The sequence below is a fragment of the Rhinopithecus bieti genome, unplaced genomic scaffold (genome assembly GCF_001698545.2).
Source record: "Rhinopithecus bieti isolate Rb0 unplaced genomic scaffold, ASM169854v2 scaffold_15296, whole genome shotgun sequence".
Lineage (NCBI taxonomy): Eukaryota > Metazoa > Chordata > Mammalia > Primates > Cercopithecidae > Rhinopithecus > Rhinopithecus bieti.
This window is the reverse complement of record NW_016809075.1, coordinates 2,798,692-2,814,054: the sequence shown is the minus strand read 5'-3', so window position 1 is coordinate 2,814,054 and position 15,363 is coordinate 2,798,692. Positions and strand designations below refer to the sequence as shown.

The window sequence follows — 15,363 nt, the reverse complement described above, 5'->3', positions numbered from 1 at the left end:
TTTTGTTGTGTTGAGGCGTGAGTGGGAAGGAGCAAGGTGATTGCTACCCTTTTAGGAAGTAGGAGGATAGAGGGAATGCATGTTGAAGTGGCTAGTTCTGCAAACAGACTTGGTGCAAACTTTTTTCTGGAGGTGAATTGATGAAGTCACAGCCATGAGCTGACGTTACTCTGGTTGGCAACAAGGTCTTCTGAGATCCACTGTATAGTCCCACTGTGCCCACTGGATGCACTTAGCTAGAGGACCCAGCTCTTAGAAGGTCTGGAGATAGCCATCTTCTTAGCTCCGGCAACAACTTCTTGATCACTGTTAGTCTGGGGCTTCCTCGTTAATTGTCAGGTCATTCCTGATGATTCTCCTTGTCATTTTGTGGCATCAAGACTCTCTGTGAGGATGGCTGTTCATTATCCTCCTCGTTGTCCACCTGTTACTGTGAGAGATAAGGGTGTCTCCTGAATAATGCTTTTGAAAAGTCTTAAGTTCTGTCATCTCAATAGGAATTGTAGAGATGCATTCTGTGATTCTCTATGTGTGCTGTGTGTATGCTGATATCGTTTCTATCATTTCAAGCTCTAAGTACCACTGGAGAAGAGAAGTTTCCTGGCACTTCTATAGTCACTTAAAATCTGGGCCCTCCCTAATCAGAACTGTACTCTGAACTCCTCATAGGTAGGGATTTTCACTTCAAATTTGCATGTCTCTGAACTGGGATAATTTTACCTAGGCTGAGATTTTTTGGCCATCTCTTTGCCCCTGTGATACACCATCTGGATGTGTTAGACCCTCTCCAAGGCAAGGACAGAGAAGAAGCCTTCTACCTTCTAAGGAAGCCATCGTTCAGGTCCTAGCCCTTTATCTTTGTTTTAACTCCACAGCTTGAGCAGCCTATTTAGTAGGGTTAATTGAGGAAGTAGAGTGGGGCTTCCTGTCTGAAAGTGGACAGCTAATTCCTGCCAGTGATTCGGGCTCTTTACTAAAATAGTGAAAGAAAATCACCTTTTTTGATATAGTACCTCACTGGCTTGCCCTAGGAAAATTCCTTCAGCCCTGGGGTAAAATTAAGTAATGAGTATGGGTTATTTAAAAAAAAAAAAAAAAAAAAAAGCCAGTTCCCAAGGAGCTAGGTGCAGCATCTAGTTCGTAATGTGGCTTTCAGAGTGTCAGCCCCTTTGGGTAGAAACTCCATCTTGTTCACTGTTCAGTCACCAGGGCCTGATGACAGCTCATGCTCAATATAGACTTGGAGCGGAGCGGAGTGAAGGAAGGAAAGAGGGCAGGTGCTGGTTGGTTGGCCTGCAGTTAGAAGGGCTGAACAAAGTCCTGTAGTGCCTTAGGCGACTTATTCACTTAGCAGATACTTTGTTGTGCCACTGTGGTCAGTGCCTTTCTCTGGGAAGGTGTGTGTTGGGGGAGGGGCTTCCTAAAGTGTGTCATGGAGTCACACATAGAAACTTTAAACAATCCAAGGTGGACCGTTGTTTTTAACTCATAATACTTCTTTATTCCCGGTTTTAAAATTTTTTAAAATTGATACAATAATTATACATAATAATGGAGTACAATGTGAGATTCAATCCACATATACATTGTGAAATGATCAAATTAGGGTAGTTAGCATGCACATCACCCCCAAATAATTATCATTACTTTTGTGGTGAGAACACTTAAAATTGTCTCTTTTAGAAATATACATTATTATTAACCATAGTCACCTTGCTGTGCAATAGAACACCAGAATTTATTCCTCCTAACTATAACTTTTTACCCACTGACCACTCCCTCCCCATCCCCTTCTCTCCTCCCCACCCCTGGTAACCACTGTTCTGTTATCTCCTATGATACCAACTTTTTAGCGTCTGCATGTGAGATTGTACAGTATTTGCCTTTCTGTGCCTGGATTATTTTATTTAGCATAATGTCCTTCAGGTTTATCCCTGTTGCTGCAAAAGACAGAATTTCTCTCTTTTTTTCTGGTTCAATAGTATTCCATTGTCAAAAGTGTTGTAAGACTAGGAAAGGAACACTGCAGGCTGGAGCCCTAGAGAAAGTGGTCTGAGGCAGGTGGGACTGGAGCTGGGGTTTGGCAGAGAGGCTGGGTTTGATTGTCAGCATAATGGAGAGCACTTATATGCCAGCTGGGTGGGAGGAGCAGCCGAGTGAAGACTGGGAAGCCCCTCAGGAAGCATGTGCAGGGTTTGTGGTGATGAGCAGACCAGCAGGTACACAGGGGGAGAGGAGTGTGATGGGGCAGAGGAACTTATGTCATGATAGTATAAGACAGAAGTTGAGCCTCATTTTAATGGGCATTGTGGTGGTATTGAATAGTGATGGAATGTATGGGTCTGGAATCAGACTGCCTGGTCAAGGGCTCTGAAACTTAAGTGTGCATGAGAATCACCTCGAGACTTGTTAAAGTGTAGGCTGTGGACCACATCTCCCCAGTTGCTGATTCAGTGGGTGTGGGTGGGGCCTGAAAATTCACATTTCTCACTGGCGATGCTGCCGTTACTGAGTTTGGGACCACATTTGGAGAACCACTGGTCTAGAATTGAGAGGTTGGCAAATCTTTTCTGTTAAGAGGTAGGTAGTAAATATTTTAGGCCTTGTGGGTTACATAGAGTATCAGTTACATATTCTTTATTGCTTTTCATGACCCATTAAGCATATACATATCATTGTCTGCCATATACAAACAGGCTGCTGGGGGAGTGAGGATGACATAGGGAAGGTGGGGCATGGTTTAATAACCCCTGGGCCATGCCTAGATGGTCAGTCCTCTGCCACATAGCTGGCTGACCTTCGCCAAGTTAATGACCTTTTGCCTTTCTTTTCTCATGTTTCTCATAAAACAGAGATGATAATATTCATACTTCTTACCATACAGATTCAATGAGCTAAGCCACAAAAGATTGTGTGTCACAATGTCTGGGACATAGCTAGAATTTATAATTTATTTTTATTAATGGTAGTACTACCAACTACTGGTTATCGGTTGATAGGCAAGGGGAAAACAGTAAGAGGCAGACCAACAGTGATCCAGGGCTCTGAAAGCTAATTGCTTCAAGATCCTGCTACCATTTTCTTTTGGGCTGCTTGCAAAGAAGAATCCTTTAAAGTATATATGTACACTCTGAAGTACATCCTGGGTTAGTCCCTTATAAGGGATTGGGATCATTGCTCAGTCTGTCCCTTGCGTGGCACTTAGAAAATGGCGCTGTTCGTAAGCTGACTGGTATTGGGCTCAGGACTCTGGCTGAAGGGATGGGCATACTGGTAACCATTTGCAACCTGTGCTTAGGTCCTACTTGTTGGAAGCCCTGATTAAGAAGAGTGGCCTGGTCTGTACTTGCATTAGATAGGATCTGAATGCATTAATATTGAAACTACTCTGCCTTTTAATGTCTCATTTTGCCTCGTGGTGGGAGTGAAAGTGAGAACCACAGAAAATCTGCCTGCCAGGTGTTCCACATTTCTTGTGCTACAGCATGCAACTGAGCAGTGAGGTATAGCTTTTCCTCATGTAGCTGGGAAAGCGGTACCCCCGCTTGTACCTCTGGCATATCTTCTCTGTGCTGGTGCACCTAGAGAGGTTGCCTGGTGGCCCTGAGAGAGCCATCTCATCTCTAAACACTGATAGTGAAAGCTGGCCATGCTCAAATAAGATGGAGCAATCTACCTCTTCCTTGTCTAGTTACCCCCAAGGGGACATCCACTTTCTTGCTCACCTCACCAGTTGCATGTTCTAGTCCTTGCCAGAAGCACATAATAATAACTTTGTAAGCTTAAGTTACAGGCACACAAAAGTGCCTGATGGTGATATGACTCCACCCTCTGCTTGGGTTTTTGCTGACATTCAGTGAAATATCCTTCCATCTCCTCCCCACCTTGCAAAACAAACTTCCTGTTTTGAATTTGGTCCAGGCTGGAACAGCCCCACTACACCTGTTAGCACACGCAGACACACACTTCCCCCTTCATATTTGCTTAGCTTCTTGTTGCCTAGCCAGATTTCCCCTCAGCTTACAGATCCTGAATCATAAGGTATTGAACTAGGAAATTTAAGAGTTGACATTTTACTTAGAGGTATTCAAGTGAAAACATGGCTTCTGGTTTATTTTGCTGTATTGTGCCATGACTACTTTGCTAATTCTTCTCCTCCTTCACAGCAGAATGGAAGTGAGGAAAGGCAATCAGCTGACACAGGAGCCAGAGTGAGACCAGCAGACTCTCACAGTCAACCTGCACCATGAATTTGTGTCTATTTTCTACGCATTAAGAGCCAAGGACAGGTGAAGTTGCTGGAGAGCAATGGCTGTCTTTACTCCGTGGAAGTTGTCCTCTCAGAAGCTGGGCTTTTTCCTGGTGACTTTTGGCTTCATTTGGGGTATGATGCTTCTGCACTTTACCATCCAGCAGCGAACTCAGCCTGAAAGCAGCTCCATGCTGCGTGAGCAGATCCTGGACCTCAGCAAAAGGTACATCAAGGCACTGGCAGAAGAAAACAGGAATGTGGTGGATGGGCCATATGCTGGAGTCATGACAGCTTATGGTAAGCACTGTGTTTCTGGGACCTCTCCATTAAAGTGTGCCTTGGCCTTGAAATGGCCCTAGAAGCTCCCAGACATGGTCTTGTCATGGACTGACACTTGCCATTGCCTTCATAAGCAGTGAATTGCACACAGAGAGGCATCTTTAGGAAATCAAAGCAATGCCGTTTTCATTGTTCTGAGCTGGTGTATGCAGACACACTTTCCCCTGGAATCAATGGGTTAGGATAGTTAGGGCTCTACTGGTTGTGTTTGCAGCTAGCTCCTTCTTCCTGAGCACATTTCAGGAGCCATGTGATCTCATGTGGGAGTGAGTTCAGGGAATGCTGAAAAATATTCTCATCGTTCCCTAAACAAAACTTAATTAAGGCTGGTAGGGGTGAGGTGAAGGGGAGGGGGAGGAATGGAAGCCAGTAAACTTAGAGCCAATTGTGTGCCTCCCTCCAGCCGATAAGTAGGACACTGGCACTCATCCTAGTGAGTTTTAATCTTTGGCTTCTTGAGGTTATGTTGCTCTTCTTCTTGCCCTTGTCTCTAATTGCCCTCACTTTGAAAGGAATCTTTGTGTACCTGTTGCTTTTTTTAAAAGAATTTTTTTTCAGAATTATTTTGAAATCATAAAGAGTAAAAGATACACATATGGAATGTAACTTATTTTCTTTTATGTTTAATATAGAAAAGTTGGAAGCTGTAGACAAGCAAAAAAAAAAAAATTACACATAAGTCTACTACTCCAGGCAATAACCACAATTAACATTTCAGTGTGTATTTTTCTGATATTCTGCATATACACACACAAATATGTATATATACACAAATACTTACAAAAAAAATTGCAAATGGAATTTAGATTATGCTGTGTTTTGCAGAGCAGAATTGGTCTGTAGCAGATGACCTGTTGTTGAGTGAAAGAGTCTGATCATTGAATTGAGGTTTCAGTGGTCTCACTGAAGTGGTCTCCATGATAGTATAGATGAGATACAAGAATGGGGTTAGGAGAAAGTGGAGTTCTGTTTTGTGACCCACTCAAGGAAGGTGCCCTGAAGTATGCAGAGTTCAAATCATGATTCCCAAAAATGTGCAGCAACAGTTCAGTGCAGATTGAGTTCAGACACAGGAAATCATACTCAGTTATACATGTTCTTTTTTCTTTCCAAAAGGGGAAAAAAACTTGTTTTTAAAAATATGTAGGCCGGGCACAGTGGCTCAAGCCTGTAATCCCAGCACTTTGGGAGGCCGAGATGGGCGGATCATGAGGTCAGGAAATCGAGACCATCCTGGCTAACACGGTGAAACCCCGTCTCTACTAAAAAATACAAAAAATTAGCCGGGCGAGGTGGCGGGCGCCTTCAGTCCCAGCTACTCGGGAGGCTGAGGCAGGAGAATGGCGTAAACCCAGGAGGCGGAGCTTGCAGTGAGCTGAGATCCAGCCACTGCACTCCAGCCTGGGTGACAGAGCGAGACTCCGTCTCAAAAAAAAATACATGTAAAATTTTATACACACGTGTGTGTGTGTGTGTATATATATATATATTTATTAGGAGATGCTTCTAAGGAACATTGTAGAAATTCTTTTCTAGTTCTTACTATGTAAATAATCATACTCTCTGCTTTTAATCTGTTAAAAGTGTAGGCATTGGCTTTTAATATATCTAAATAAAATGGTACCTTTTTTGAACTGATGGCTTTAAAAAATGGGATTCAACTGTGGGAACTTACACTGAAAAAACAACTAGGTAGTTTTTCCTAGAGTTGCATTTTAAAATTGCTCATTGACTCACACTTCTGTAACGTTTCCAGTGTAGTTTAGATAAACCAACAGAAAATAAAGCTGATTGTCACCATTAGTGTTACCAATGTATATAACATAGCAGGTAACACAGGTACAGTTTTAAAGTTTCTGGTTGTATGCATTTCATGTTATAGCTTTGAAGGGAAAGAGTTACAGCTCAGTGGTAATTTTCTCTTGTTTCTCTTAGTCTGTCAAACCTTTTCTATGGCCAAGAGGAAGCTCCACAAATAGCAAATTTGTAGGCTTTAAATTTCTCCAGTTGTTTTGGCTGTTTTTATTTCTTGTGTACTGCTAAAAATCTCATAGGGAAGGCTTCCCTACTTAAGGACAATAATTTGGTCTTAGCTTTTCAGCCTCACAGAGATATTATTTTTTAAGTTACAAAAAATCCCAGAATAGACTGTTAGAATTTCAGCCACCTTATATGCCTGTAATCATAGGACTTTGCATCTCAAAGAAACTATAGAAATTATTCATTCCAACTTACTTTTGTAGATGAACCTTAGCAAAATCATTTGTCTTTTTCTCAAAAACAGCAAAGAAACAATCAAACAGGTCACATGAACAACTCTAACTCACACTGCTAGTTTTCTCTTTCTTCTAATCAACTTTAACATATCAAAGTGGTTTTGGAAGCTGAGTTTCTGGAATTTAATTGGACTTGTATGCATGTGCTTGAGGTATTGGGGGTTATCACATGGTGAGATCCTACTAAGACACAGTGTCTCATTTGGTGCTATTGACATTTTGGTTTCTAAATAGGTCTTGATTGTGGATAGGATATCAGCAGCATCTCTGGGGTCTCTACCCACTAGATGCCAGTAACAGCTCCCTAGTTGTGACAGTCAAAATGTCTTTAGACATGTGATAATTGTCCCCTTCCTGCCACCTTGGAGAACTGTACTAAGAGTGGAAACCACAAACGCCATCTGACATCATCTTTTTAAGGATGTTATCAAGCAGATAACTGGTTTTAGGTTTTTTGTTTGTTTCTGAGATAGTGTCTTGCTTTGTTGCCCGGGCTGGAATGCCATGGTATGATCTTGGCTCACTGCAACCTCCGCCTCCCAGGTTCAAGCCTCAGCCTCCAGAGTAGCTGGGATTACAGGCACACACCACCACGCCCAGCTGCTTGTTGTATTTTTAGTAGAGATGGGGTTTCACCATGTTGGCCAGGCTGGTCTCGGACACCTGACCTCAGGTGGTCTGCCCGCCTTGACCTCCCAAAGTGCTGGGATTATAGGTGTGAGCCACCGTGCATGGCCTGATTTTAGTTATTTTAAACTTGAAAGCCTAGTCTTCCCCCTGGTTTCCAGTTCTGGCACCAACAATTTGGATTAAACGAGAGGATCATACTAGGGATTAGTATCGTCTAGGGCCAGTCCTAGAAGCTGGAGAGCCATTCTGATGACATACGCTTCCCTTGGAATCTGTCAGTATCAGTAACATTGTGTGACATGCAGGCAGCCCTGGCAGTTAATGTCACATGGTGGTGCAGAGACTGTAGGATTCTTAGTGGTGTAGCTGGGCTGGCAGAACGGTGTTGGGGATGCATGGGCCATTAGTTTGCAGTCTCTTTTTTGCCATAAATGCAGCCTATGTGCAGTGCACTGCCTACACATCTGCTTTGAAAGAGTGAAGAGTTGATCCTGTATGGCTGGGATTTGTGTCTGGTTTAAATGAATCCCGCAAAATGAAGAAAAAAATTCCTTCTTTCTCTCATCCCCATATTGGTATAATCAGAGGCTCTCAGGATAAATGGGTCTACAGTAGGTATTTGAGGGATTGTAGTAGCTGATTTTAGATGATTGCTGATTTATTAGAATTTCTGGTTAGAGATTCCAGGGCAGCAGGGCTCGGTGAACCTGTGCTCTAAATTCAGGACCTTTGTCTGCTTGTGTAAATAGTTTTATTGGAACACCTCCACTCCCACTTGTTTGTAACAAATGCAATAACAGATAAACATGATAATTCCAGTATTTATTTCGTAATACATCTGAAACATTCTGAATCCATCGATCAGCAGTCACCATAGTTATTCTAAATACTCATCTGATCAAGTTCCTTATTGATTCAGCTACTTCCCAGGACTCCCATGGTCTAAGGCAGAGTCATCAAACCATGGCCTATGGGCTAAGTCTTCCTTGGTACCTGTGTTTGTAAAGAAAGCCATGCCCATTTGATTATATGCAGTCTGTGGCTGCTTTTGCACTATAGTGGCAGAGTTGAGTAGTTGTCATACAGACTACAAAGCCTAAATATTTACTGTCTGGTTCTTTACCAAAAATGTTTATCAGTCTCTGACCTCGATAGTCTCTTGGTGAGTCTATCTACTGGATTTTGTGGGTATGTGTGTGTCCCAAGTCTCTTTCACGCTTGTGTTTGGATTCACTCACGACATCTTCATAAGGTGCACATATATAAATGCAGCATTTCTCTAGCCTCTGAAAATGCTTCTTCTAAGTGGCAGGTCGGGAGTTGTAGTGGTTAGGAGCATGGGTTTTGGAGCCAACTGGTTTGTCTTTGCCACATCCTGCCTGCATGACTTAGGCCCTAGAAGCACAAAACTGCTTTAAAGTGGGGTGTCAGTGCCTCTCACCAAGGACTGTGAGACATGAGCAAGGTGCTGTGTGTCAGGTGCCTGACATTGTGTGCTTATTGTCGGCTTTTAGTGTGGCTTGTCACTAGTACTCAAACAATAATAGAACTTGAAGAATATCTTCCCTGCCCCAACCCATCCTTGTTTTGGTGATTTGAAAAGAGACTTCTGAACTTCTTTTGGATTTGGCAACTCCAAAGTGATACCCGGAAGATCTCCTGGGCAGCCCGTGTGGAACATTCAGTGCATTTGTTATTGGAGTGTGGAGGGCTTTTCTGTGTATTACTCTGTCAGTCTAGAGAGGAGTGTGTTGGCTTTCGCCTCCCAGGCAAGTGTAGAGCCAGAGCCCTCTGCAGGTCAGCCCCATCTGCATCTCCCAGCCAGTGTGGCAGGGGCCATGCCTGCCAGTGACGTCTCGGGGATTGTGTCATGGATGGTGCCACTCACCCGAGTCAATGCGATTCTTGTTTCTGAGGTGAATTGATCTCTGTCTCCAATAGCCTGACCCAAATTCTGATCCTTAGTGATACCTCTTATCTAACTGGACAGACCCGGTCCGCTTGTGTTCTCTAATGAACAGTAATGGAAACCTGAGGCGAGGTGACATTTCCCCTCATGGTACATCCACACCTTGTTAACCCTGGCTTCTCTGGGCTGGGGCACTGTCCTAGAAAAGCTGCTAGCTCAGGCTCAAGCAGCTGTGGGCTCCCAGTTTCTCTCTGCCGACCCCCATCCCACTTGCCTGCTGCCTGATTCCTCCTTGACCTCCCCGTTCTGTGTGCCTGCTCTTCCCTACCTTCTGCCTGTCTCCTGGTTCCCTGAGCTTTTTAGTCCTAGACTGGCCCTTTGGCTTCTGTTTTTCAAGCCTGGTCCTTCAGGAAATGTCTGTCATTGGCTGGACTATCCCCCACATTTTGTGCATACAGTGAGAAACAGATGGACAAAGGCCCTGCTCTCATAGATGCTTTGTTATCTTTGGAAGGAAGAAATAATAAACAAGAGAAAGTGAGATAGCAGAGTACATTCCAGGAAGAAAAATGGGGATAGTATTTAAAATATCTGAGGGATGACCGGGTACGGTGGCTGATGCCTGTAATCCCAGCACTTTGGGAGGCCGAGGCGGGTAGATTACAAGGTCAGGAGATCGAGACCAGCCTGGCTAACACGGTGAAACCCCGTCTCTACTAAAAATACAAAAAAAGTAGCCGGGCATGGTGGCAGGCGCCTGTAGTCCCAGCTACTCGGGAGGCTGAGGCAGGAGAATGGTGTGAACCTGGGAGGTGGAGCTTGTAGTGAGCCGAGATTGTGCCACTGCACTCCAGCCTGGGCGACAGAGTGAGACTCCGTCTCAAAAAATAAATAAATAAAATAAATAAATAATAAAAAATATCTGAGGGACTACTTTGCACTGGAAGGTCACCTCTCTCTCTGGAGGTAACTTTTAACCAAATGACACAAAGGAGCAGCCAGGTACAGTGGAAAGAGAGATGGAGGCAGAGCATGCCAGGGAGAAGGCATGGTGTGTGCTAGGCCCTAAGGCCAGCATATGCACTCCAGAGTAGAAGGGGAGGCCACTGTAGCTAGAACAAAGTGAGCAAGGAGTGGCATGGAAGGTGTTTGAGGCGGTGAGAAGCCAGCAGCTCATGCAGAGCCCTGTAGGCTGTGACTTCTGGTATCAGTATGGATGTTCTTATGCGGAAACCAGACCTTGACCTCACCCTATAGTTCACTGCTTTCTCTGTGGGAGGGAGGAAGTTTTTTCCTTAAGGAGGCACACACCGGGGTTGGAGAACCAGCATAGGGCTTTTGGTTGCTGGTTGGGGGCAGTGGAGAGGTAACTGCAGTGGGCTTCTGATTGACCCTCATTGGCTTAGGATGCTGTATCTAAGATGTTAACACCATTTAGAACTGCTGAAGATTGCTCTGAAAGGTTAGCAGCCGCTGTGTGTTGCAGATCCAGATAATGTTCTGAGATTCGAATGAGACCTTTTGCAAGTGTTGCCTTCCACCTCTCCTGTGAAAAAGGAATAAAAACAGGTTGGCTTTCATTAAAGATGCAAGCATGTAGAGGGTTTTTTAGTTTTTTTTTTTTTCCTCACTTTTCTTTTGTGTCTCTCTTCCTACAAATAGGGAAATATGGTCAAGGAATAGGAATGGTTTCTTTTTTTTCTTTCTTTTTTTTTGAGGACTGGGACTGTTGTGGGATAATGTGGAAAACCACTGTTGCCAAAGTAGAAATTCCCTGCCCTTGAGAGAAATGCACTGTTCTTGGAGTGAAACTGGTAGGGAAAAAAATAGCTGGGCTGTTTGGTGTGTCTGAGAAGGCTTTAGTTACTCTATGGTGACGTGGCTGATGTGATTAAAGAAAGGGTTTTTTGGTTTAAAAAGCTTGGAACCTAAAAATGGGCCTCTCTGTGGCTTGGGACTTTTCCAGCCATCCTGTGGTAGAGTCCAGCCTGCCCAGTATCCTCATCAAAGTCAGGCCAAGTTCATAAGCACACCCAGGCCAGTCAAAAGGTCTGAGGAAGACCTTGGGAATGTTTTAGACAGGAGAAGTAAACTCAGAATAAGGGGCTCATTCTTCTACTCCTCAGTCATTAAAGACCCTTTCTTTCATGCAGCACCACTACTTCAAGTCTGGATTGAGGAGTGATTGCATGCACATGTGTGGGGTTGGAGTCTGCCATTGCCATGTTCAAATGATAAGGCTCAGAATGTCCCTTGTCTTACCTGGCGGCCATAGCTCTCTATGACCCTCTGCTTCTTCCCAACTGTGTCCTGGTGCTCTTTTGCTGTCAGAAGTGCTTGGGCAGACCTCATGCTGCTGCGGACACCCTAAAAAGCTCCGCACCCTCTCAAGTCTACTAAGGCATGGTGGCTGTCTTCTAGGACAAGACTGTTGCATGGTGGCTGAGCATTCACCTGTCTCTGCGCCTCTGCATTTGCTCTCCCCCACCCCTTCCTCTCTTCCTTCTTTGTTTGTAAATAAAGTTTGTTAGAACACAGCCATGCCCATTCCTTCTGTTTCAGAGAAGTTAGCCTTCCCTCCTTCACAGGAGGGCCCAAGCCCACTGTTACTCTCATTCTTTATAATACTCAAGCTACTTAGCATCAAGTATTTGTTGTATAAGCTGATCGTGTGTCTCTCCCGCTTACAATGTAAGTTCTGAAAGAGCAGGGACCTTGGTCTGTTTTGTTCCCCGCTGTGCCCCAGAACGTAGTACCTTTTGCCTGGCACACAGTAGGAGCCATGAATGAATAGCGGCAGCCCCTGGCGAAACTGTGATGTTCTGTGTGGTACAGTTACAGCTGGGACTCATTTGAAAATCACAATAATGTTTTTAGTGAAGCAGGAAATGAGAAGAAATTCCCTATGGGCTCTGCATCTAAGAGGCTCCAAGTAGCTATTATGCATGATCCTGACATGGAAACTATTGTTTATTCTGGAAGGTAGTTAGTGTTTCTGTTGGAGGGATAGAACACATTGTGTTCCTTACTGATGTGTGACCTTGAACAAGTCACCGATCATCTTAAAGCTTACTTCCTCTTTTGTAAAACAGACAGTATAATACACTTAACCTCATAGGCTTGTTGTGAGGATTACAAATGACAAAGTTTACTAAGGCACTTAGATTGACTTAGATTATTCTTGTACTTTTTTTTTGGTGTTTTTGTTTTATTTTTGTTTTGTCTTATTTTGGAGATAGTCTTGCTGTGTCACAAAGGCTGAAGTACAGTAGTGTGATCATGGCTCTAGCAACCTCCGCCTCCCAGACTCAAGCCTTATGTCCACCTCAGCCTCCGGAGTATAGGCATGTGCCACCATGCTAGGCTAATTTAAAACAAAAACGTTATTTTTTCTAAAGATGGAATCTCACTGTGTTGCCCAGGCTGGTCTCAGACTCCTGGCCTCAAGTGATTCTCCCACCTCGGCTTCCCAAAGTGCTGGGATTACAGGTGTGAGCCACTGTGCCCAACTAGTACTTAATCAAAGTGCATTCTTTCCTATTAGTTATCACTAACTCTGACTTGAATGTACCTGCATCTGTTACCACCCAGCCATAACTGTTCATGTAGATCTGACATTGTTCATTCGTTTGAACACAGGGCTTCAGCAACCTGTTTATGTAGCTGTTCTTAGCATTTATAGGGGTAGAACCTGACCAGATGTGAGAGGAAATATGCTCTGTTTCAGAAGAGGTGAGGCTTGCCACCACCCTCCTAAACTAGGAGATGTGGTTGTCATTGTCCTCTTCAAAAGATACAGTTTTCCTCTGTGGGCTGTAAGATAAGCTGGGTGTGGCCAGTTCACCTTTGTATCTAACCAGGGCATTGGTGGTGGTGGTGTTTCTGGCATGGTACAGTGAGCAGGAAGGAGTAGTGTACAAGGCCACCCTTTCCAAGAAGCTGCGGGCCCTGGCGTCAGGTAGGGGACAATGGATGACAATAGGCTTGACCTCTCAGCACTTCTCTGATTCCTTACCTTTTCTATAAAAAAGGCTACAAGTCTTTGTTTCTATTCCATGCAGCTGGCTACGTGTTAGGAAAATTCAGAGAATAGCCTAAGAACTCTATTCTGGATGTTAACAGATTCCATAAAGCACTTAATATCATCAATAGGCCTAGATAGGATCCTTTACCAGATTCCAATGCATGGAAATTTCCTCGATAGTAATGACACCCTCTGCATCACCTTAGGAAAAACATTCGCTTCTGGGCAGAAGTTCTGGTGAAATCTTAAATCTGTAGTTCTAACTCAGAAGAGAAGGCTAGTCAGTGTTGCCGAGCATCTGAGCTGCTCTTTGACTTTGTGATAATTGTTTTATGCCCTTTTGTGTCCAGAATCTGCTGCCTGGGACAACTGCAGGGTGGAAGCCACCTTTGTCAGTTCAGGAGCAGGCAAATTATCCACCATGTGGCTTTAAAATTCAAATGAGATAAGGCAGTAAGGGTCACTAAGATGTTTCTGGTGGGTAATGCCTTACATGTCTTTAGGGTACTGGTGGCACTATCTTTGATTTCTTTTTTTTTCTTTTTTTTGAGACAGAGTCTCGCTCTGTCGCCCAGGCTGGAGTGCGGTGGCCGGATCTCAGCTCACTGCAAGCTCCGCCCCCCGGGTTCACGCCATTCTCCTGCCTCAGCCTCCCGAGTAGCTGGGACTACAGGCACCCGCCACCTCACCTGGCTAGTTTTTTGTATTTTTTAGTAGAGACGGGGTTTCACCGTGTTAGCCAGGATGATCTCGATCTCCTGACCTCGTGATCTGCCCGTCTCGGCCTCCCAAAGTGCTGGGATTACAGCTTGAGCCACCGCGCCCAGCTATCTTTGATTCTTAAGAGCACAATTCATGTACTATGTATATATATTTAAAATAACACTTAATGCCTTTGTGACTTTGAAAATAATGTGAATTTTTATGTAAAATTAGAGCATATGAGGAAGTATGGAGATGAGTAAAGAATACATATACTCATTACCTCTAAGTGCAGATCTTACCCAATAAAATTGATTTCCCTTTTTTCTTTAAAAAAAAAAATGTGATACATACATGTGTGTATATGTGTCTATATGTACATGAATATATGCTTTTTTTTAAATTAAGATACTGCATTTCCTTATGCCATTAGGTATTTTTGATGACTGTACACTTTTCCTTTTTTATCCATCCACTTAATAAATATTTATTGAACTCCTGATATTAATAGCTAGTGGCCATAAACAGAGATGACGAGCAGACTTGGTCTCTGCCCTCTCTAAGTTTACAGTCGAGTGATATATTCTATCTTATGAATGGCTGACATAATGTAATTTAATCTTTTTGTTGTGTGTTTGGGTAATTTCCAGTTCTTACCTGTAATAACACTATTTTATAAATAACACTGCTTTGAATGTCCTTGTATATAATAAATGGACTCTATTTGGGTCATTACTATAACTCTATTATCTTTCTGTGGAAAGGTCACTCTAAAATTAATTTAAAAATATATAATTGATGAAACTTGACATTCCTGACAGTCAATGGAAATAAGAGGTTGAGGTTAATTCTTTTTTCATTAGCACCTTCCTTTCTCATTAACGCCCTGTCTTTGCCGGTTTCTCCAGAGCAGCAAGTGAAGCTGCTTTGTGGCTCTGTTGTTCATGCTCTGCCTCTCGGGCAGCCATGGTGAAAAGGGATTTGATTTAGGAGCAGGCACAGATGTAAATTATTTTTGGCAGTTCAGATGTAAGACCTTGCTCATTGCATAGTTGGTTTTGTGCCATAGTATCATGGCAGCCGCACCTTCACAGTAGATCTCAACCTTGGCTGTGCCCCAATCCTTGATGGACTCTGCAGATCTGGATTTAGTGCATTGAAGATGCAACCTGGTAGCTCTGCACAAAGTGAGTCTGATGCACAGCAGGGCTAAGAAACACTGCTTTAGAAG

General features: G+C 43.6%; 1 protein-coding gene across 1 annotated transcript in view; it reads left to right on the top strand.

Moving 5' to 3' along the window:
- Positions 1–4,289: 4,289 nt before the first annotated feature.
- The window catches only part of MGAT5 (alpha-1,6-mannosylglycoprotein 6-beta-N-acetylglucosaminyltransferase), a 200,697-nt gene continuing 189,623 nt past the window's right edge, over positions 4,290–15,363 (top strand). Inside the window, 1 exon segment of the mRNA XM_017888489.1 lies at positions 4,290–4,549. Within this exon segment, the coding sequence (XP_017743978.1) occupies positions 4,309–4,549 (241 nt within the window). The 5' untranslated portion in view covers positions 4,290–4,308.